The sequence below is a fragment of the Molothrus ater genome, chromosome 3 (assembly GCF_012460135.2).
Source record: "Molothrus ater isolate BHLD 08-10-18 breed brown headed cowbird chromosome 3, BPBGC_Mater_1.1, whole genome shotgun sequence".
In the NCBI taxonomy this organism is placed as follows: domain Eukaryota; kingdom Metazoa; phylum Chordata; class Aves; order Passeriformes; family Icteridae; genus Molothrus; species Molothrus ater.
The window spans coordinates 48,831,601-48,853,858 of NC_050480.2; the positions used below are offsets into that span (position 1 = coordinate 48,831,601).

Genomic DNA, 22,258 nt, shown 5'->3' on the forward strand with positions numbered 1-22,258 from the left:
TACACATGTACATCTGTACTCTTACCCTAACAAATGGCATTTGCTTAAATCCAAATTTTAAAGTTTGAAATTAAATAGCACTGCACAAAGCTGATAGAATTGTTATTCATACTTAGTGTCAATAGAAGAAATTTCTTTTACGAGAGCTCAAAAAAAGCTTCTAGTCAAGTAAAATAACTGTATCCCACCTTCAGGATCCAATAGTTTCTCTATTCCTAAATGGTTCTTGGCTATGTTGAAAGCATTTTCCAGTCTCTCAACTGGAGACATCTTTGTAACTTTATCCCAGCTGAACAGCTCAGGTCTAAAAGTGAAAGCAAAACAAGAATGAAAGCAAATTTATACATAAGAAAAGCCCATACCATGCAGAATATCAAGTTAGGCATATATAATAGCTACCCAAATAATATGTTCATACACATATATACCAAATACCAACATAAGTGCATGTACACAAATGCAAAACAAAAAGCACAATTCTCACTTATTAGTGACAATCTCATGACCACAAATTAATTGACTGCATGCTCACACAACATCCATTTTCCATTCCACGTCCTAAACAAAGTCATTGACTGAAACATGAGATCAAATACCACTAGCAAGAACACATAAGCTTTGTTTAAAATTTATGCCAGAATCAGTTTTCCTCAGCTGTTTCTTTTACAGCACTACTATTACTACACATTTTCTGCATCAAGCACTGCTGGGTAATCAAGAGTCACTCTGTTCCTGGAAAACCTCATTCCAAAATTGTGATGTGGCTCAGTGACCACCCCAGGCCATCACAGCCAGGAGAAACAGCAGTCTCCACCCCACGGTCTTGTTTCCCTCATAACAAACAACAAACAACAGCCTACAAGAAAACATCCCATCGCAAGTGCTCATGAGGCCCAGTGCAAACCAGGCCAAGGAGCTGGTCAATTTGCAGTGTCAGCAGCCTTCATCTAAGATCAGTTTTAACCCAAGGGCATCTCCAGTCCAGCTGTGCATCCAAAACATGCTGGTGGGTCTCAAGGGGAAAGAGCAGAGCACACAACAGGAAGCAGAGGGAGCAAACAGGGCCCATTCCTAGCAGTGCCTACACCTGTGGGGCATGATCAGCCAAGTGCTGCAGCAGCACAGCTGCAGAGCCATTTAAACACCTCTATTCTCCTGCAACTGTGGCTTCTCATCAAGACACTGCTATCGATTCTGTACTTTATAACTTGGGGAGGAAGAGATGGGCTTGTCTTTAATTCTTTTACTATTTGATTCAGTTGTAAATTGACTTAGAGTATGCTTTATAATCTGTCAAGTCATTACATTTGTGAAACAGGAAGTCCCTAAGCCAACAGAGCCTAAAAAGCAAAAAGCCAGAAGAAAGCAGGGTGAGCAGGAGCAAAGATATGCATAGAAACTCATGGAACACTGTACATCAATGCAAAAGCAGCAAGGAGAACCACAGATTCATGTAAATCTTTAGTAGATACTGACTTTGAAAACAAAATAATAGATCACAACTAGGTACTTACCTAAGAGTAAGAAAATCAAACCAAAAAGCAGAATTCAATTCAAAGAGGAGCTAAGCTAATATTAGTAAATGAAAGAGAGCAGTAAACGGCTACTAAAATTATATGAGGTAATAAGTTACTTACATGCTGTAAGTGTTACAAAGTTATTAGATATTGTAGCCAAGAGGTAGTACAACTAACAATTGCTGATAGATACATAATGGGAAAAGATATTAAATATCTAATTGGAATCCAAGATTCTCCTCTTTTAAGTGTCATATTAAACTAAAATATAAAAGCAATACTGAAAAATGCCCCTTAGGTAGGGAAGCACTACTGTCTGGCTAAGTTAAATAGCTTTGTTGTCCTACGGCTTCTGCAACCTGCCCCAGTCTCCTTGTTCCTTGCAAGTGCTTTTAAAGTCTCTCCTTCAAAGCTGAAAAGAGAAACCCAGCTCAAGATTTCTTAAAAGTATGGGGGAAATGGTGCTTCTCTGACTAAAGGACTTGTGCCCAGGGACAACAAAGCTGAATTCTGACATGCCAGCAGCTGTCAGGCTCCAAGAAATATGGAATAAAAGACTTAGACCCAGATTTTAGGAAATCACAGGAAAGCACAGTTACTGAGTCAAAAGCTTTCAGCTGAGGCTTTTGCTGCTTAACAAGTGCTCTGAAAAGGGCAGAGACTTCAGATCCTGCAAAGCCTAAGCACATAGTTAAAACAAAAGGACAAACAGCCTAAAACTAATTTTTCTGCTTCTCTCAAGTCACCTATGTTTCATTTGTGTCTAAAGCTGGCACACTCTCCATCATAAAGCTTCACACATTTAGCAGCAGAGCAAGGCCACTACAGGCGGTTGTGCTGGTAGGAAAACTTCACCACGACTGCTCACACAATCCAGGAGAGGGACTTCGTAATACTTGCGATAAATTCCAGTGAGAGGTTTGGCAGTATTGCTCTGTCCTTGCACAGCAGCCCTGCCAAACTTGCAGAAGCCCTCAGAGTGGTGCTGGCCCTCCTTAGATAGCCATGAAGGCTGAACATAAGCCAGCCCTGGTCCACAAGACACAGAGGTATGTCAGGGCAGACCTGTGCTGAAGCCAGCGAGCCTGTGACAGAGCCTACTGCAGTTACCACAGGCCAAATGGGCACTTTAGAGCAGGCTCAAAGTGAGTGTATGTTCTGCAAACACTTGGCATCTGCTGGGTGTAAATCTGAGTGTTTGTAAAGCATTTGCTGTGTCAAACACCTGGTGACCAGGAGGTCTGGTTAAATTCTAGAAATTATTATACCATTTCACATTAAAATGGTTATTTATGGGTTAGAACAGTCAGACCTTGCAAAGCAATGAGCTGACTTCATTTAAGAGACACTGGATTAGAATGGATTGCCCAGTAGATCTCAAAGAGATTTTTAAAAAGGAAGTTAAAAAAGTATGTAACTTTAATAGAATCTGTAATGATGATTTATTTAAACTTCTGAAGATTCTTGCAAAAATCAGAAAGACAAAAGATCTGTGCAAAGAAACTTTAACTCTATTCCTTATAAAGTATAATGAACAAAGTAAAGAATATTCTACAGATACCTAAAGAGTTTGATGTTCTGCCCCACAGTTCTCCTGAAAGAACTGCATACATCATCCTTCATGCACATTAAATTAAAAAACACCAGAAAAACTACAAAGCATCTCATTTCTTCATTTTGAAGTTCTGTATCTTCTTTTTGAAATTAATACGGCAATCTCCAAGGGAAGAAACATTTCTTTTTGCAAAGGAGGGCAGGTAGGAGAGAAATTCAGGTGAAGAAGATGGTCAACTCCTCCTTCCCCCTCAGAGACCCTTTCAATATATTCACTTTAAAATGCATACCAAGTGGGATGTAAACCCACTGCAATTAGCAAATGTTTGTGCATGTGCAGGAACTCTGTTACGCTCCTGCCTTGGCTACAGCCTTTGCAATATGCTGGCAATGTCCCACCACTGCTATTGTTACCGCAAAAAAAGACAAGCAAATAAGAATCCTGGAAAACGCATCACAGAAATAGGCCAGAAGCTGTCAAATGTTCAAGCACAAAGACACAGAAAAAAAGCTATTTACTTCACTAGGTCAAAGACAAGCTGTTTGCCACTTACTTATGTCTGTGAATCACAGCATTAAAGGCGAGTCCATCAGCCCAGCTCGTGGTGAAGTTCAAAACATTGACCTGACTGTAAGGTCTGGTGGACTGGCGAACCCAGCTCAGCAGTATCTTCTCACTGTTGGTCTGCTGCAAATCTGACATGATGTTCTTCATTACATCCTTCACCTGCAAGACAGCAACAACTACACCTTACAAACATATGCCCCACTTTTTCTCCTTGCAAAACCAAACTACTGCACAAATCATCGAAAGGGTTTCCCCATGAAAAGCTATGAATCAAACTCCAATTCCTCACATGAAATTTGGGACTAGCAGTCTTCAGGCCATCTTTGCCCTCTACTGCTTACAAATGCCAGTGATGCTTTGTGTAATAATGGCACATTACTCGTACGTTATGATCCTCTCATTCTCCTTGGTGCTGTCTGTTCTAAGCATAGGGAATAATACTCTCACTGCCTTGTGCTGTGGTTCCACCAGTAAACAAACTCCAAAAATACAGCTTGTATAAGTTTTCTGCAAGAAGAGATATCTGCTCATCCTGCAAAACTAGTTTGTTATTTGGGTGCTAGTTATACACATCTACCAAAGTCCCTCCAAATTAATTCAATGATCTTCCCAGATACTTAGATAAACCAGGAACAATTCAACCTATAAGACTAACAAACCTACAAAGCAGCTGTAAGATGCAAGACAAACACAGCTACCTAAACAGTAAAACACTACCTGCCTCAAGCCCTTGAGGAAGGAATAGAAATACAATGCTTCAGCCTGAAAAGCCTCTCTGCAATTCACACCAGCAGGAAGTAAACTGAGCAGCTGAGCACAACTGGGCACATACGAGAATACAGATGATGGGAGGCAGCCAATAGACTTCAAGTAGAAACCAAATACTGGCCTGCCTTTATTTACCAGCCCAAAATAGAAGCAGTATTTTCTGCCCCCAAAAGCCTGGGAAGGTTTGAGAAACTCACAGCAGAACAATGTACGTGATTCCTGGAAAGGAAGAGATCTCACAGTAGCCTCTCACCTGCCAGTGCAAGATAATGCTCCACAGCAGCCCCAGCGTCAGCTTGTGATTCCCATCAACAATGTCAGTTCCTCCAATATTCACCAACTCCACCTGGAGAGGTTGAATCAACTCTCTATTAAACACTTATCACAGCTCCAAGTAACAACCCCACCCCACATCCTTGGCTGCCCTGCCAAGTATTACCAAGTGCTCTGAAATAAAAAGTAGTTGAAGAGAAAAGCAGAGTTGACAGAAAATTGTTCATCTGAATTTGTCATGACAACTGCTTAAATAAACTTAACATTAACTGCTTAAACTGCATGACAAAAGATGGCACCAAAGAAGATTTTCCAGAGAAAAAGTTTTATTCTCTCCTCTATATGTACAGGTGCATACTCTCAGTCAAAACTGAAAAACAGAAATTCAAGCATAAAGAACCTGAAAGGAAAATAAAAGTTAAGCATGTTTTGTCCTCAGTTATTTTTATATTTTAATTTGATTTACAAATCAAACAAGTTGACTTTTCCTTACTTGGAACCATTCTGCTTAAAGGATGAGGTGAACAGGATTACTTGATCATCTACACCCTAGGTTTGTCCAATCCTTGCAACATATATTTAAACACTTTTATAAATTATTTCACAAGTTATGAATATTGCAGAGCCCACAAACTCTCAAACAACAGAACGCAACTGCTTCTCAGTGGATGCCTTTTCCCTCCATCGTAACACACAACACACTTTTTAATGAAGCAAAGCAGTAGGCATAAATCAACTACATGACCCTAACAACCTTCAGCTAACTAAGACCATCTGTTTACTTCCAAAAACCCAGATGCTGTCAGCCTCAGGAAAAAATAATTATTGCAATTCAGTATTGTTTCATTTATTGTCATAATAAAATAAATCAATTTCAAGCTGAAAAACTCATTATTTAGCCTTTAAAAAGTTAATCAATATTTACAGTACCTCAAAGAACAAAAAGAACCCACTGCCAGCTTTGTCTGCTTCCAAGAAATATGACACTAGTCCACCAACACAGAGGGGAAATTGCAGTATAATACAGCATGTTGTATCACTATTCAATAAGCAGTTTATATAAATATGCCCATGCTTTCTTGTATTTGATGTATTTTACTTCCAAAATGATCTTATTATGTTATTTTAGTGACCTGACATTCACAAATAGAAATTCTAAGTATAGGCAGCACACTTATCAGGAATTGTTCGTCAAAAAAGGAAGAAAAACTAAAACCACTTTACTATAGCACTACTGTCTTCCAGGCATTAAAAACAAATATTAAGCTAAATAATTATTACTTTTATTTCTCTTAAAGTATGATTTGATTGTTTGTTTGCTTGTTTGCTATTCTGACCAGTCACCAAAGCTGCAAATTAGAAACACTATACGTTTGACACAGAGATGACAGAACTCAATGAAAAGACCCTCCTGGAAATGGAGAGCAGGATAGAGCCACAAAACCTGCCATCCCCTCACAGATTCGTGCACAAATTATGCAGCATTATTTGAAATTATTGTTTTGTCCTTCGGTTTGCTTGAAGCAAAGGTTCAAGGCACTTTTTCTTAGGAGCTGCACACATCTCAACAAACCACAGTTTTGTGATTAGTAGTTTAATAACATTATTAAGTTTGCATTTTAAGATCTCACAAAATTGCTGGACAGTGAAATTCTACATCATATAAGAAACTATGAACAGTTTACCTATCTCAATGAGGTCTCATTTTAGATACAAAAAACCTTTACTCCCTGCATTCTGAACTCATTTACATACAACAATAAACTAAAGAATCTCTCAAAAAGCTGTGGAAAAACATGCTCACATTGTTCTGATGCAAGACTTGCAGTACTCGGTTGACGTTATTTAAGGCATGTACTCGGGTGGAACCTCGTTCTTTAGGCTGAAAATAAAAAGTTACAATCTGTTCAACATCAGAATTAATGGACATATCAAACAAGATTAGAGAAATAAATCTCCAAATTTTCACTTCTTTCTTTTAGTAGTATTAAGAAAACCCAAACAAGATCATCCACAACAATTTCAGAATGAAAACTGGTCAGAACAATATTCCCTAACCAAAGGCACAGGGACAGGCCTTGGATTCAAAATGTGTTTCAGCTCATTTTCCGTAAGGCCAAAATTTTTATTCCCAGCATCTACAGAATTATAAACCAGCAATGCAAAGGCAAAGGAAGAGTTCCTGGAGAAAATCTGAGGCTTTTGAACATTTGCCAGAGTACTTGAAATTTTCTGGCTCCCAAGAGAGAACAAGCAGCAATTTGTTTTTCTGGCACCAAAAGCCTGCTAAATCTTTGCATACTGGGAAGAAGTCATGCTTCCTGACTTTCCCTTCCCTTTAATATCAGGGGGAATAAAAAAAAAAAAAAACCAAAAAAAACCTCCACAACCAAAAAAAAAATCCCACCAATAAAAACAAACCTTCAACTCGACAATTCCTGCCACTCCATTTTGTTTTAATCACCATAATTTAATTCCTATGGCAGAAAGCGATCATACTACAAGAGCATGGAACTGAACTTGGAACACAGTAATCAACTTAGAAACAAAAAACTCATGTTGTTTTCATCATAGTTCAAATCACACCACAAATTATTAAAAGTAGTAGTAAAACACATCTGCTTAAAAAATAAAGTAAGCTCACAATGTGAAATTTTGTCTGACTGAAGGTTCCTCATAAGGGCCATAAACAAATTTGAGACAGTATAAATAGTGAAATCAAGAATAAGTAATGGCACAGGTATCACCATATTTTATGCATCTTTCTGAAGAGCCATTAATGTTAGCAGGGGAATAGTTTTCAGCCACATCCACTTTCCCAAACACATTTTGAGCAGTTTTCAGCCTTTTCCTGTCTCTAGACAACACAATTTTTCAATGGAGATACAGATTTTTACCTACTAGCTGTTGTCTTTTTACTTTCTTTTTGTTCTTTAAGGGATCTTTCACGGGCTTACTAGAAGCCCACAGGGATCCAGCTGAACACAGGTCAACCTGATCATCCAGAAACAGACCTTAAAAGATCTCTACTAAAAACATACACTATGTGAACACCACCACTGATTTTACATGCTTTGCTAGACATTATGTAAACCCTCAAGCGAGGGTCAGGCAGGTCAGCCTGACCCTGTATCTCATGAGTGGAGTTCATGGGAATTCCACTGGAACTGTAGAGAACAAGTACACATTACAAGCAAATTAAGGTTTTATATAAATTAAAATTAAAAAAAAAAGCACATGCCTCGGTTTGTGTTTTGTTTATTCATGGGTCTGGTTTTTTTTTAATAAATGGAAATATGACTCAGATGTTTCTCTTACCAGAGGTTTCCCTGTCAGACCCTCCAAAAGGTCCAAAAGCTTCCTTCCATCTTTGAGATCTGTGAACATGTCTTTCACTGGGGCCTTCCCACTCTGCAGAAGAAAAAAAAGAGTAGTAAAAACAATATTTAAGCAGAACTTCCCTGAAAATAGATACTTTTTACTTTGCATCTTTTAATTAATTCTTAATTGGCACTAAAAGTAGTAAACGAAAGCTAGGGGACTGCTACAATGATCAAGAAGGAACCCTTCCCTTTTTAAGTGTTATTTTCTTTCCTCCCTATCACTGTGGTTCTGTGCATCAGCAGCCTTATAATAAGGAACCAAATCAGTGCATCCTGGCTCAGATTAGGGTGGATGCATGAACAGGCAAAGATGGCAAAGAAAGAAAACTTGGCAAGTTTGAGGAGTCATTTGAGAAGGAATGCTTTTTTTTGGCTACATCTAAAGGAAGAAGAAACAGAGGCTTTTCAGAAAGCTATTGGGACAAGTTCTGTCAGATTTTAAAAAAGGACCAAAAAAAATTACTTGGAATTGAGCCCTGTGTAAGGAGCCACTGTTCTACAAAAACCAGTAGATCAAAAGGTATGATATTTATTGAAACAAATTAATCACTTTCTCTACCATGGAAAAGAATCATAATGTGAAACCCAGAGGTACTCTAAACTTATAAATTTCTAATTTTTACTTTCTTTGGGAGTGGAGGGACTCTGTACAAAAATCATGGCAGATCAGAGTGGAATCATGTTAACCTTTTCCATGCTTCCTTTTTATATTATCTCTTCTTGGACCATAAGGAAGTTACCGTGGAACAGTTCTACAGGGCAGGGGGAGAAGACACAGCCACCAACACCCAAGTGCATTTGCTTAGTAATATTCACCTGCTGGCTGCCAAGAAATCAATTAAACTACTGCTTTCAGTGTCCCTTCCAAGTGCCAATTTGAGGAGAAGAAAAATATTTTCTAAGTACCACAAAAAGCTCCAATATTGCTTTTTCCTGTCACCTTGACTTTTTAACATTGCTCTTCAGAAAGAAGGCTGTCAAAGACCCACCTTACATGACATAAATTAGCTGGCATAGATCTCTCCTGTCTTCACTTATCTCCTCCTGCCCTACAGCTGCTGGTAATTGCCAAATACTGGCTAACAAATCAGGAAAAAAAGAGAACTGAACAGCTCAGTGAACCCTGTTTTTGGTAAATATCTGGTTTTCTCCAAAAGTCATACGGGTTTTTCTTAGGTGCCCCATTTAGTTAGATTTGATACTACAAAAACTACCAACACAAAAAAAAAAGGCAGAGTTGAACAGCTGCAAAGAAATATTTTAGCTTCCTGTACAAAAACATTACTAAACGTAACAATTTCAACCAGCTAAACAGTGGTAACTATGATCTTCTCAGAGCACGTACTTTTCATTCAGATGCTTCACAGCAGCATAGCAACTCAACCAAATTTTTAAAGCATGCTGGAGCCGAAAACAGGACAACTGGCTGGAGAGATGAGGACACCGATGGCTGCTGTCTACCTGGACTTCAGCAAATCTTTTGACACTGTCTCCCATCATATCCACATAGGCAAACCCAGGTGTGTGAACTGGACAGGTGGAAGGTGATTGAGAACTGGCTGAATGGCAAATCCCAGAGAGTCCCAATAATTGGCACAGGGTCTAGTTGGAGGCCTGTCACTTGTGGTGTCCCCTAAGGTTCAATAGTGGGCCCAGTATTGTTTAACGTCTCCATCCATGCCTTGGATGGAGGGACAGATTCCTCCTTAGCATAGATGACACAAAGCTGGAGGAGTGGCCAATACCTCAGAGGGCTGTGCAGCCACTCAGAGGGACCTTGACAGGTCGGAGAGATGAGCAGAGGGGAACTGTGTGGAATTCAAAGGCAAGTGCAGGGTCCTGAACCGAGGGAGGAATAACCTCATGCACTGCTACAGGCTTGGGCTGATCTGCTGGGAAGCAGCTCTGTGGAGAAGGACCTGGGAGTCCTGGTGGACAACAAGCTGTCCACAAACCAGCAGTGTACCCATGTGGCTAAGGAGGCCAATGGTATCCCAGGGACATTGGGAAGAACACTGCCAGTAGGTCAAGGGAGGTAATCCTGTCTCTCTTCTAGTCCCTAGTGAGGCCACATCTCACTAGGTGTGTGTGTGTGACTCACGCATGCTGTGTCCAGTTCTGGGCTCCTCAGTACCAGAGCGATGTGGAACTCCTGGAGTAGCTCCAGCAAAGGGCAACAAAGTTGATCAAGGGACTGGAGCATCTCTTACACTTTAAAGTCTCAGGGAACTGCACCTGTTCAGCCTCGAGAAGAGACAACTGAGACATGATCAGTGTCTGTAGGTACCTGAAGGGAATGTCCCAAGAAGATGGAGCCAAGCTCTTCTCAGTAGAGCAACAGGACAAGAGGCAACAGGCAGAAACTGACAGAAGTTTCACCTGAACATAAGGAATACCTTCCCTGTGCAGGTGACTGCACAACAGAACAGATTACCCAGAGAGGTTGTGGAATTTCCCTCACTGGAGATGTTCAAAAAAACATCTGGATGCAATCCTGAGTAACACACTCTAGGGCTCCCTGTTTGAGCATGGTGTAATACAGGAGGAAATCAGCCACAGAGCAATCAACCCAGTAAAATTTAGTTTACATTTGGTTTGCATCACCACACTGAAGACAGTAAAAATAGGTTGCTAAGGGCACAAGGAAATTGTTCATATGACCAGACAAGCAAGCAGTAGGAGCTAACAGAGGTCTCTGGATGCAGTAGTAGTCAAACACTCATTGTGAAAGCACAAAACTAACAAAAAAAACCAAAAACTAAGCTTCTTAGTCATTGAAGTGTGGGCCTCTCCAGAGCAGGGTACAGGGGAATAATCACTTACACTGACCTGCTAGCCACACTTCTTTTTATGAAGCCCAGGGTATGGTTGGCTTTCTGAGCTGAAGCACACATTGCTGTCTCATGTCCAGTTTTTTACCCCTAAGTCCTTCTCCACAGGGCTGCTCTTAATCTATTAATCTCCCAGTCTGTACAGATACTGGGGAAGGCCATGATGCAGGTGCAGGCCAGGACCATATACCTGGCCTCAACAAACTTTACAAGATTCATATGGGCCCACTCCGCTAGGCTGAAGTCTTTCTGGGTGACCTCCATTCCCACTTGCACATCAACTGCACTTGCTCAGCAAACTTCCTGAGGGCATACTCAAATCCACTGCACGTCATTGGTGATATTGAACCCTTCAGATCACATTATGGACCCCTGAGGGACAGCACTTATTTCTGATCTCCATTTGGACATTGAGTAGTTGACTGCAAATCTTTGGATGCAGCTGCCTAGGCAATTCTTCATTTATTTAACAGTCCATTCATCAAACCCCTATCTCTCCAATTAAGTGACAAATGATGTTGTGGGAGACACCATCAAAGGCCCTACAGAAGGAAAGCCTTTATAATTATACAATTAATTTTAATTATATATAATTAGAACAGCACACACATATGTAACACCAAAACTAATAATGTTACAGCCATATATCCTCAATGAATTTGTTGCCTTAGGTACAGAAGTTAAAAAGGATTTGGAACTACTGAAAAAGCAGAAAGATACCTCATCTAATACAGTGCAACAAGAGTTTTAAGAGGATACAGCCTTCTTTCTTTGCTTCCATCCCCTCACCTAATACAGTGCAACAAGAGTTTTAAGAGGATACAGCCTTCTTTCTTTGCTTCCATCCCCTCACTTCACATGCATGAAAATAAGCTGAATAACTTCCTGCTTTCAGTCATGCATTATAACAGGTCATAGTACGTTCCAGCCCTATGCAATGTTCCCTGCTGTGATGGTGGAAATAATTTAATCTGCTTTCTCAGGAGAATGACTTTTCCATTTTGATGGCCAGCAGAGCACCATGTTTTGCTGTCAGTTCAAGGAGTCAACAGAAGAGTATTAAATTATTTTTGTACACTAAGCTACTCATTCTTTGTTTGTTCAAGTACCCACTATCCTCAAAACGGACAATGCGATATACAAAGCCTCTGTATTTAGTCAAGTCTACTAAATGCTCTCCGAGGGAAAGAAGTCAGCTCACAGGATGTATTTTCCCACATGCAAGGTGACTCAGGTTTGCTAAGAAAGGGTTGCAACACCCACCCTACCAAGCCTATCACCACCTCCACAGAAGCACACTCACCAGGAAAGCTGGAAACCTGCTTCTTCAGCTTCCCACACCCACCTGAATCCCATGCACACACCTGGTGGCAGCTGCCACCCAGGCAGCCTCAGCTGTCCCATCAACGCATAAAGCCAGCCCTAACAGTCAGCTGATGTCCCAATGGAGCAGAGACTGCACAGGCACTGCATCCTGCTCTGTTCACACTGCCTCCTCCCAGTCACGCATTTTCCTCATACCTGAATGCACATTTCCATGCAGGATCTGCTATGTGAGCCATATAGTCTGCAGTCAGAAACATCACTGCTTTGTCCTCCAGTGCAGCTGGATACTGGATGGCTTTCTTGGGATGCACTTCAATAGCAAGCCACTGTGCTTCAGGAAGTCTTCTACTTTCTTTATGCAAACAGAACAGCTACAGCTTCTGACAGCCACATGACTCATGAAGTTTATTAAGCATAGAAGGGTGCAGGAAAATAATTTCTTTAAATGGCAGCCCCAAGTGATAGTCCCATACCTTTATTTCCCAAGAGATGACAAGTTAAAACTCTGGGGCAAAGCTGACCAAGCAGCCATGCATGCCCTCTTGTGCCAGGTACGAGCCAGCCCTGAGCCAGGCCAGGCTGCTGCCATCACCCTCTCTTTGTGATAAAACCCACAGAGAACCCCATCACCTCACAAGCAATGCCCACCACCAAGCCTACTGGGGCAGGCTGCTGTGGCAGTGCAAGGGCAATCTGGGAGCTGCACTCCATGGCCCCTAAGGCTGGACCTGTACTTCTACTACTCCAGGGGCCATGAGCCCACTTAAAGCCTGGCTCTAACCCAGCAGTCTGACTAGCATCAGGGCACCTGCTCCATGCAGACTGCACTGGGGTGAAGCAGGCAGCCCTGAGACCAGCTGGGGCAGGCTGGTGGGCTGCTGCAAAGAGCCTGGGCTCTGGGGGAGGACAAAAGGTAAGGCACAGGGCTCTGCAGCTTACTTCCTTCACCATACCTACCCACATCCATACTGCCCACTCCTAACTCCCAAAAAATAATCTGGCCTTCTGAAAAATGAAGTCTGTAGCTACAGATACACACACAAATAAATACACAATCTGCAGTATTCAAAAAGCACATGCATTTCTCTCTCTATAGATTCTTGTCTGGCTTACAGTATACTAAGGCAATCTAAGTTTCTCTTCTTCAGAACTAACCTTTTACTCACTTTCTAAATACTTAAAGACTACACAAGTACGAAGTAGTTCAGCCCCTGCCAGCATCCTGTAAGGAGAAGCAGTCCATCACTGAGCATAATGGATGGAGAAATTTAAGTATTTGTCTTATAAGAAAGAGTAACATTGACAAACCATACGAAGCCCTTCACAAGGGCAAATGGCTAGTCACGGTCGTGTTGGTAAGTACTTAAAGAGCAGCTTACATTGTGCTGAGCACTGTACAAATACCAGGCAGCTAATGGGTCCTTTCTCAAAGACAAAATAGAGTCCAGTTTACACTACAAAGACAGCATAAAGGACAGGCAGGGACACGCGTACCAGAAGATCTGCCGGTTTGGGGTGTAAAGCATTCACATCCCACTCACTGAACACTTACCATTTAACAGAAGGTAGTTTTTCTCAGCTTTGCTTATGTTTGCCGCAAGAGCAGAAAAAACAAACCAAAAAAATCCTGGCAGAAATCTCTTTCCCTCAGCCTGCTCAAGAAGGCTTTGCCAGCATCGCTGTACACAGTTACTGTAACAGACACAAGGGCTTGATAAAACAGACAAAAGAACATAATTAACAGACTCAGAAAGAAGCAGTGTTGGTTCCCCAGTGCTTTAAATTAGCACTGATAGCAGGAAAGGAGTTGATTCACCTAACAGGGCTGGTGTAAGGGAAAGAAGAAGAGGAAAAAGGAAAGTGAAAGGGAGGCAGAGCAAGAGAAAGGAAAGTTAAAGAAAAAAAGCTAGAGACTGTACATAAGCTGAGGGCTAGGCTTGCTTGTGTTCTCATGAACTTTGCATGGTGACAACATTTGTTATGCACCACTAGGCACATACACAAGGATCAGAACCAGATCCAATCCATCACATTACATTTATTCCAACAAACATTTTCGTGCCAGCCTTTGTGTGAACACAAGTAACAGAGACAAAGAGACAAAGAATTTTTGCTAGTTATCCACAGCAGAAACAACTTTTTCTGTTGATTTACCTCACAAGGAAGCAGCAGTTTATTAATGATCTCTGAGCTGGAGACCAGCTGGCTACCATACGTAGACAAGACCAGGCATCTCAGACATCAGTTTTACACTTTCCAGCAAGACACCAGCACTATTTGGGAAGGAGATACCACACACAGTGTTCTTCTCACACCAGCTGCCCTCACATGCCCCTTTGGCCATCTTTCAAGTCCCTCTACCTGGATCAGGTTTAAGAGGGTGACTCACACTTCCTTGTGTGCATCTAGAATTACTCACAACGAAGGCCAGCCAACATGACTGTGCAGTAATCATTTCTCCTCTTTGCCAGAAAGCATTCCCAAGAAGTGGAAGAAGATATAAACAAAATCCAGATCAGATTTTTTTTAAGTCATCCAATGCTGCTGACAGTCAAAAGCCCAGCCATCAACACTTACAGTTTGTTCTACTAAAGCCACCACAGCTACAAGGCAGTGATCATTCTTTAGTATGTTCTACAGTAGAACATTCTTAATTGTCCCTTTATTACCAATGAGGAATAGTATCAAACTGAGTCTAGTTAGAGAAAAAACTGGAGTCGCAAATTCTCAGTAGGACAAAACCTCCTTTTTTTCAAACACCAGCTATTATTTATCATTTTATCATGACTACTTAAGTTCTTTATTCTTGAACATGAAATTATATGGAAAGGCAATCATTAAAGAAGGTTAAATGTTTACCTAGTTGTTTAACTAGAAACATGAAATTCTCATTCCAATTATCTGTAGCAGACAATTTACCTGTGCTTTAAATCAATAATTATTGAAGCTACATTATTAAACCTAACTTTTTCAATTAATGAATGCCAAAGAGATTGGAGAATAAGAGATAAGCCACCTCTATTTCACATCCTCCTCAGTGATACTGATTCAGACCTTATAGCCACAACATTAAAACCAAGATGAAAGGTCCTCTCAGTTTCACAGTTAATGCACACTGGCTGTCACCAGGAAAGTAACACATTTCATAAAATCATACAAATGACCTTCACCACTAAGGGAATGCAGCAGACAAGTTCCAGCTGCTCAGAGCAGGGCTGGGAAAAGCCCTGGTTGCCATTTACATTATCTGCCACTTCAGGAACACCAAGAAAGCAGTACATACTGATTTTCAATCAGATTCTTTTATCTTCAAATGTCACTTTTATGAAGTTAAGAGTTGTTTTAATTAATTCTGTTTAATCAATATATGACAATTTTTAACATCTAATGTGCTCAATGCATAGATCAAAGCAGTAGTAGAACTGTAAAGACCAATTTCCTTTGAGAAGGGGCAAGTATTGGAGAGGTTGGACTCTTAAATGATAGCATGAACCATTCATAATGTTCAAGTACATTCCCAGGGAACTCATGGTAACCAGTTTAAACTCAAACAACACAGGAGCAAGACCTACACTTTATCATGACCAAGACCAAGTAAAAAACATGTCAAGTGCTGCTACATTATAAGGCCAGCACATGGGAACTCAATGTGGGAAACAAATCAGAAAGCAAAAAGGTCATTGCATAAAGTAAACAACTGTGTCAACAAATAATCTCACCAGTTTCTAATTTAAGACCATAGACAATGTTTACAGAAGTATTTTTATGAAAATGTGGTACTTTTTTCCATTCTCCTTCCACTAACATGCAGGAGTTACAGGACATCATACACAGATAGTAGCTATACTGACAGATATATTTTCACTGGGTATACTCTACCTCCATGCTGAATATTGCCAAGGAGTTGTGGCATCTCAACACGACACTAGTACGAAAACTATGATTTCAAATACCAAGTAAAGCAAATAAATAAAAAGTTATAATCATAAGAAGACACCTTATAGAGCAAATTATTTTTAACTATTGGTGCTCAAATAGTTACAAGCAACTAAACAGCTATTCAAAACCCCAGACTAACAGGGGATGGCAGGCGAAACTAATACTCATCACTGAGATATGCTGAAAATTTTGATTCTACTAGATGACAGACATGAGTTTAAGAAGCAGCAAAGCTGAACAGCTAAAGATAGTTCAATTCACCTAACACCTAAAATACTCGACTGACAACATGACTGAAGGAGGGAAGATCTATCAGTGCAAATAGCACAGCAAGGCACCAGTAACTGTAGGTCTTTCTCTCTCCATGTAATGCATTATGTAAATGCATTAATAAATGCATTAATAAATGCATTTACATAAGCTTATGTTACAATAACATGTTTAATGTAACAGTAATAACCTGAGCTTGCAATTAAGCCTCATTGCACAACAGTACCAGCAGGGGCAGCTGGGACCCCGCTTACCACTGTCAGTTATTGCTCTTGTAGGACCAAAAGTTTATCCTTTTATTTATAGTTTTTCAAGCAACATAACTTCAACTGGAACCTTAAAAAAAATTAAAAATCCTGCTAACCAGGTTGACTAGTCTCATTAGCAGCTAAAGGAACAGATTTGCTTTGGTGCCTTGACCAGGTTCAGCTCTAGTACTTGAGAAGGTCCCACAAACCCTCCAATAACTGGGGTGAAAACCAAGCCTAAGAATCAGACCCAAACCCAGAGCATTAACCAAGTCAGCAATACGTACAGCCCATATTACTATACCAAGTTTTCAAGTCCAGCAAGGGAGATGCTGCTCACACCTTGTTCTTAGAGTAGAAAGCAGCAGAAATTGAAAGGAAGGCAGAAAACTCACAATTTTTTTTGCTGTGACTATATCTGGGAGATATCAACTGCTATATATTATTGCTTTTATGCTAGAAAGTAGTCATCCTTACCATAACTTACAACCTACTATAGAAGAAAAATTTACTTTTGTGCTTCGTGGCTAAAAGATATGCTAGGCCTAGAAAGGTTTGTTTGGTCTTCTCATAAAAAGAGACTAAGAAAAAAGTAGACTAAAATTGACCTTTTTAAGGCCAGCTCGTGCAAACACTAATTCCTTTCCACCCAGATTATTCCTTCTTTCTAACAAGGCTGTTGCTTTTTAAGCTTTGGCTGTTTTTGAGTGAAGTTACATTTTACATTTTAATTCAGCATAGAAAAATATCAGAAACAACTAGACTGTAGAATATTTCACCAGTCATCAAGTATTTCCTTGCTTGCACCACAAAAACTGCACTGCAAAAAGGACTAGACACCATCTTAGGTGATGTCACCTTGGACAGACAAAATTGCCTAATCAATCTTTTTGATCTCTTTTCTTGCATGACTAATACACTGAACTCCGTAATTCTCCTTCCCCCCCCCAAAAAAAACCACTTCTGAAATGTCTTTTACCTCAGGTATCTTGGGTCATGTGAAATTAATTATCATGAATAGGTATAATTTTGCCTTTAAAAAGATTTATCACAGTTGCTAAGGGTCAGCAATGGAGATGCAAAATATCTTCACAATGTAGGGCCTGACATTTACTATTATGACAAAACAGAGGAAAGAAAATTAAGAAGCAGAAATGGAGGAAAACATCTATTCAGCACACCACACAAAAAGCTAAAAGAAGACTTTGCAGTTACCTTATGAATTAATGCCCGGTACAATGAGGAATTAACTGTTTCAATTTTAAGATGCATATAAAGCCACAATACCCCAAAGCGCTCCAAGAACAACTCATCAGTTTTCCTACTGGCCTGTCTACTCTCATTTTCCCTTGGTGCCCTTCCAGGGGAGGGGACACATCTGAACCCAGGAGAGGAAATGTGCAGGGGCCCCACACTGAGCACTTGCCTTCTCAAAGGCTAACTTGGAGCTCAGCCCTGAAGGATGCATTCTGCTCTCAAGACGCACCTCCTCCTCTTCTTTACTCTAACCCTAAAGTCAAACGCATTTTTGGAAGACCACAGAGTAGGAAAAAGAGCTTAAGATGCTGTAAAACTGTGGGATGTCTGGCTTTATTCACACTGGCATATCCTGGCCTGGCTCCAAGCCCTGTCAATGCTGGCCAACGCAGATGTCAAGGCACTAGCACAGGACCTGGAGAAGCAGAATCACAAATACATGCAGCAAGAACACTGCAAATGCACAAGTAAGACTGTATAAGGCTTCTGTACATAAAAAAAAGAAATTGAGCTTGTATTGGAAAGCAATGGGAACACATGATGGAAAGGGAGGCCAAGCACTCAGGCATGCAAGGGCTTTGAATGCAGTTCCTGACACCTTGGAACAATGCCCCAGCTGACTCCATTCAACACCCTGCCATATCCAAGACTTATAACTGAGGGGCAGGGGAATCTAGTGTCATTTTCACTGAATACCACAAATCTCTGGGTTTTTATGCTCTTTTTGCAGAGCACAACCTTCCTACCAATAAAGCTTTTTTTACCATCCCTGTGGGAAAATTTCCCAAATGCAGTGAAGAAACAAGGTTTTGGTAAAAAGACACTGCTTCAGTTTGCCAATGCTGGATCTGTAAGCTTCCTCTAGTGAATGAGTGACAGCACTAAGTTCCGACAGGCTGTGACAGACCTGACTCCATGGGTCTAAATTAAGTTAGGGAATCATGTTTCTTGTGCTGACTCTGTGTTCCACCTGCCAAGCTCAGGAACAGCAGAGGAGGAGAGGAACCAATCTGAAAGCAAACTTGGAAAAGTACCACCTTGGAAAATGAGAAAACTAAAGCCAACAAAGACAGAATCCTGCAAGAAGGTGAAGGGAGGGCAAGGCTAGTGCCGTTGAGACAAAGGGAAATGCAAAAATAGGACTGACCACACAAGCATCAAATCCTGTAAAGGCAGGAGAGGGGAAATGAAGGGCAGATGGAGCAGATATGGAGCTTTAAAAAGAAAAACTGGGTCTTGATGGGAAAAAAAGTATAATGACAAAGGCAAAAGTGGATATGAAATAAGCAGGGCAGCCAAACTCCAGATTTGCAAGGATTTGCCAGGCAGGCAAGGCTTCTGACACGAGAGGGTGTAATAATAAGTGAGGGGAAAAAAAACCAAACAAACATACCAACCAAAAACAGGGTCAGAGAGTAGGAGTAAAGGAAGAAAATAGGGCAGAAAGAATTGTACTTGCAGGGTTCTAAAGTGGGACACAAGACTCCTGAATTTCTTAACACGCCTATCAAGTTTCTAGAAACCTTCTGGAGTTGCAAGTGTGAGTATCCAACTACTTTGGTCTGTAATTATAAGCTGAAGCACCAGATATCTGCAAGATGCAGTTAAAAATCCCAGGCCTGCTGATAAAACACCTAAGTAGATAAAGACTGAAGCTATTCAGATATTTGGACAAACTAGAGTTGATTACAAAAACTTTGTTCACTTTCTCTTTAACTGTGTGAAACAAGCAACATAGGGGTACTGGAGCACTACATTATCCTGCAGACTTGAATTCAAGCTCCACTGTTAGCCAGAAGTTCCCCTGTAACTCATCAGAATCATTTAAAACACAATTTTACATGCAATTATTAACTGTGTGCCAGACTAAGAGACTTCCTTAGATCACTAAAGCCAGTTCTTGCTGACACAGGCATAATCATCTTCAAGTCCCTTTTCTATGCTGATCGAGCTCCATCTGAAAACCAACTAAATATTTTGGATGGTTTGATTGAGTTTGCAGAAGATAAATTCTGTTATAAGGGTCAATAGCTCTGTTTTATATCAAGAAACATCAAAGAAATGTTAAATCCTCTGTAACAATTTAGCTAAAGTCTCAGATTGGGCAATCAAAATTAGTAGCCAGTTCTGATGTTTACCTTTATTTGCAGTGGCTAAAAACCACTGTGACAAGATGGCACTTCTGCATTGCAGAAAGGTGTTCTGAAAATAACCTACTGGAAAGTATTAATAATATAGAAGGGGATAAAAGGATAGAAAACAATCCTACATTGTGCAAAGAACATATATGAGCTATCCATAGAACTAGATGCTTTAATTGGTAAGGCTACACGACAGGAAAACAGCTAAATCAGACTCGAAATTAGACTGGACAGAGCAATGGAAAAAATACAGTAAGTAAAAACATCACATGGCTTTATAAACACATGCTGAAATGCTCTGCCTCAGTATTTATTTGAGCATAAACTTCCCTATTGGTTAAAGCTTGGTACCAGACTATTCCTCAAACAATTTTTATTCCCTCTAATTTTAACAAAATATCCTTACTACACAGCCATCATAGGCTTGTGAGCTGTAGTGTGTACAGCTCTCCTAAGGTATGTCTAAGAGAGCATTGAGTCTTGGCTCAGTACATTTATTGACCTTAAAACAAACCTCTTTAAATGTTTGTGCCTTGATTTTCAAACAACACATACACATAAAAGGCATTGTTCTAGCACAGTTTAAACCAAGAGCACAAAACCAAGTTACTGTACTGGAACTACACCAAGAACTCTTATCTCAGCCATCAGGGTACTGAAGCAAGCACCTCACAGCACACTTGTGATACTTGAAGTGTTTTACTCACCTACTTATTCTCTGATGAGAGAAGGGAAAGACACAGCTCTCTCTCTCTAGATCCTTTGTAAAACCTTATTGAATTGACTTAAATCAAACCCAGCATTATGCAATTTCACAATTTTTGTATGCTAAGCTACAAAAGCTCAACCGATTACTTTTTATTTGCTTAAATGAAGGGCAAGTACAATATAATTAACATGGAAGGACAAGTAAAATTTTTGGAATGAAATTTAAAATTACATACAAAATACCTAAGTTACCATTTTGTTTTCTGCAATGTAAGTCAGATTACATTTAACTAACCTCTAAAATCCCTCTACCCTACTAAGCAGCTAAATCAATCTAGTTGACAGAAAAGGAATTTTAAACAATCCAAATGACTTGGTACATAAAAAAACTTTGACACAACCGGACTGAAATCAGTCCCTTTCTATTTTTAAGGTACAGTTGAAACTAGACTTCCTTACATGAAGTGATTTCTACTTAACACCATCATTTTCCTTGCAATTTGAACATGCCAGTCTTAATAAATCTGTGTCTTGTCATGCCAAAATAGCCATGCTTAAGTTTGAACTGGACATGCAGCAGTTGGGAGTATGTCCTTTTATAGGAGTCTCTTTAATCATTAGCAAGGCTTTCATAGCTTCAGGTGTTTAATGGGCCATGAAGTTACAGAGTTACAAAGCTACAGTTACTTTGAATCCTGTGAGTATCTGACCATACCCTGCACCTGGGAAATCCAGGAGTTTAGCAAGATCTGTCTGATTGTGCAGTATAGAAGGAAAGATGCTGTATAAGGTACATCCATGAGACTACAAGCAGAATGACTGAAAATAATTCTACCTTCTTCAATACACTGTCTACAGCACTCACAGATGAGTCACCCGGCACATTCTCAGTATGACTGTCATTCATTCTCAGAATCACTGTCATTTCCATGTCCATGCCATCTCTATGCCAGCTACATGACTACAGTCAGTCCTTTCTTTCTCACCACATTTTCTTTCCTTACATGATCCTGCCCTGCCTACTACTCCTTCTCCAGAACCACCACTCCTCTGGGCAGCAGTCGAAAGCTGAGCGTAGAGCAACCAGCTACCCACACACATTCCTCCTCTAAAGAGCAAACTAGCCAAGAATGCATTGGATGAGAGTGCAGGATATCAGCTTTCAACCAAAACAAACCCAAGCCAGAATGATTCAACCAAAGCCACAAGCCTTGCATTGCCCAGTGTCCTGTTGCACAGGAAGGAAAGGAAGGTAAAAATTCCTTACATTACTGATCAAGAACTTCAGAAGGGCAGTACTCCAGAAGCAGCCATTCATTGCTAAAGCATTGTTGCAGCTTTATTAAAAAAAAAAAAAAACAAAAAACAAACCCAAAAACCAACAACACCACCAAACCTTAATATCTGCTTTCAGGATTTCACACGTATGCCACTTTTCAGTAAGAGCATGCAAAATAGTAGTTGCCCCATTTGCA

The 22,258-nt window shown here is 40.3% G+C and overlaps 1 protein-coding gene across 1 annotated transcript in view; it reads right to left on the minus strand.

Annotated features, from left to right (window-relative positions):
* Positions 1 to 22,258, minus strand: part of UTRN (utrophin) — a 341,691-nt gene that overhangs the window by 261,157 nt on the left and 58,276 nt on the right. The window contains exons 4-8 of the mRNA XM_054514244.1: positions 7,999 to 8,091; positions 6,485 to 6,562; positions 4,661 to 4,753; positions 3,626 to 3,798; positions 189 to 304 (exon numbers count right to left, since the gene is read on the minus strand). Coding sequence (XP_054370219.1) covers positions 189 to 304; positions 3,626 to 3,798; positions 4,661 to 4,753; positions 6,485 to 6,562; positions 7,999 to 8,091 — 553 coding nt within the window. The remainder of the gene's footprint in view (positions 1 to 188; positions 305 to 3,625; positions 3,799 to 4,660; positions 4,754 to 6,484; positions 6,563 to 7,998; positions 8,092 to 22,258) is intronic.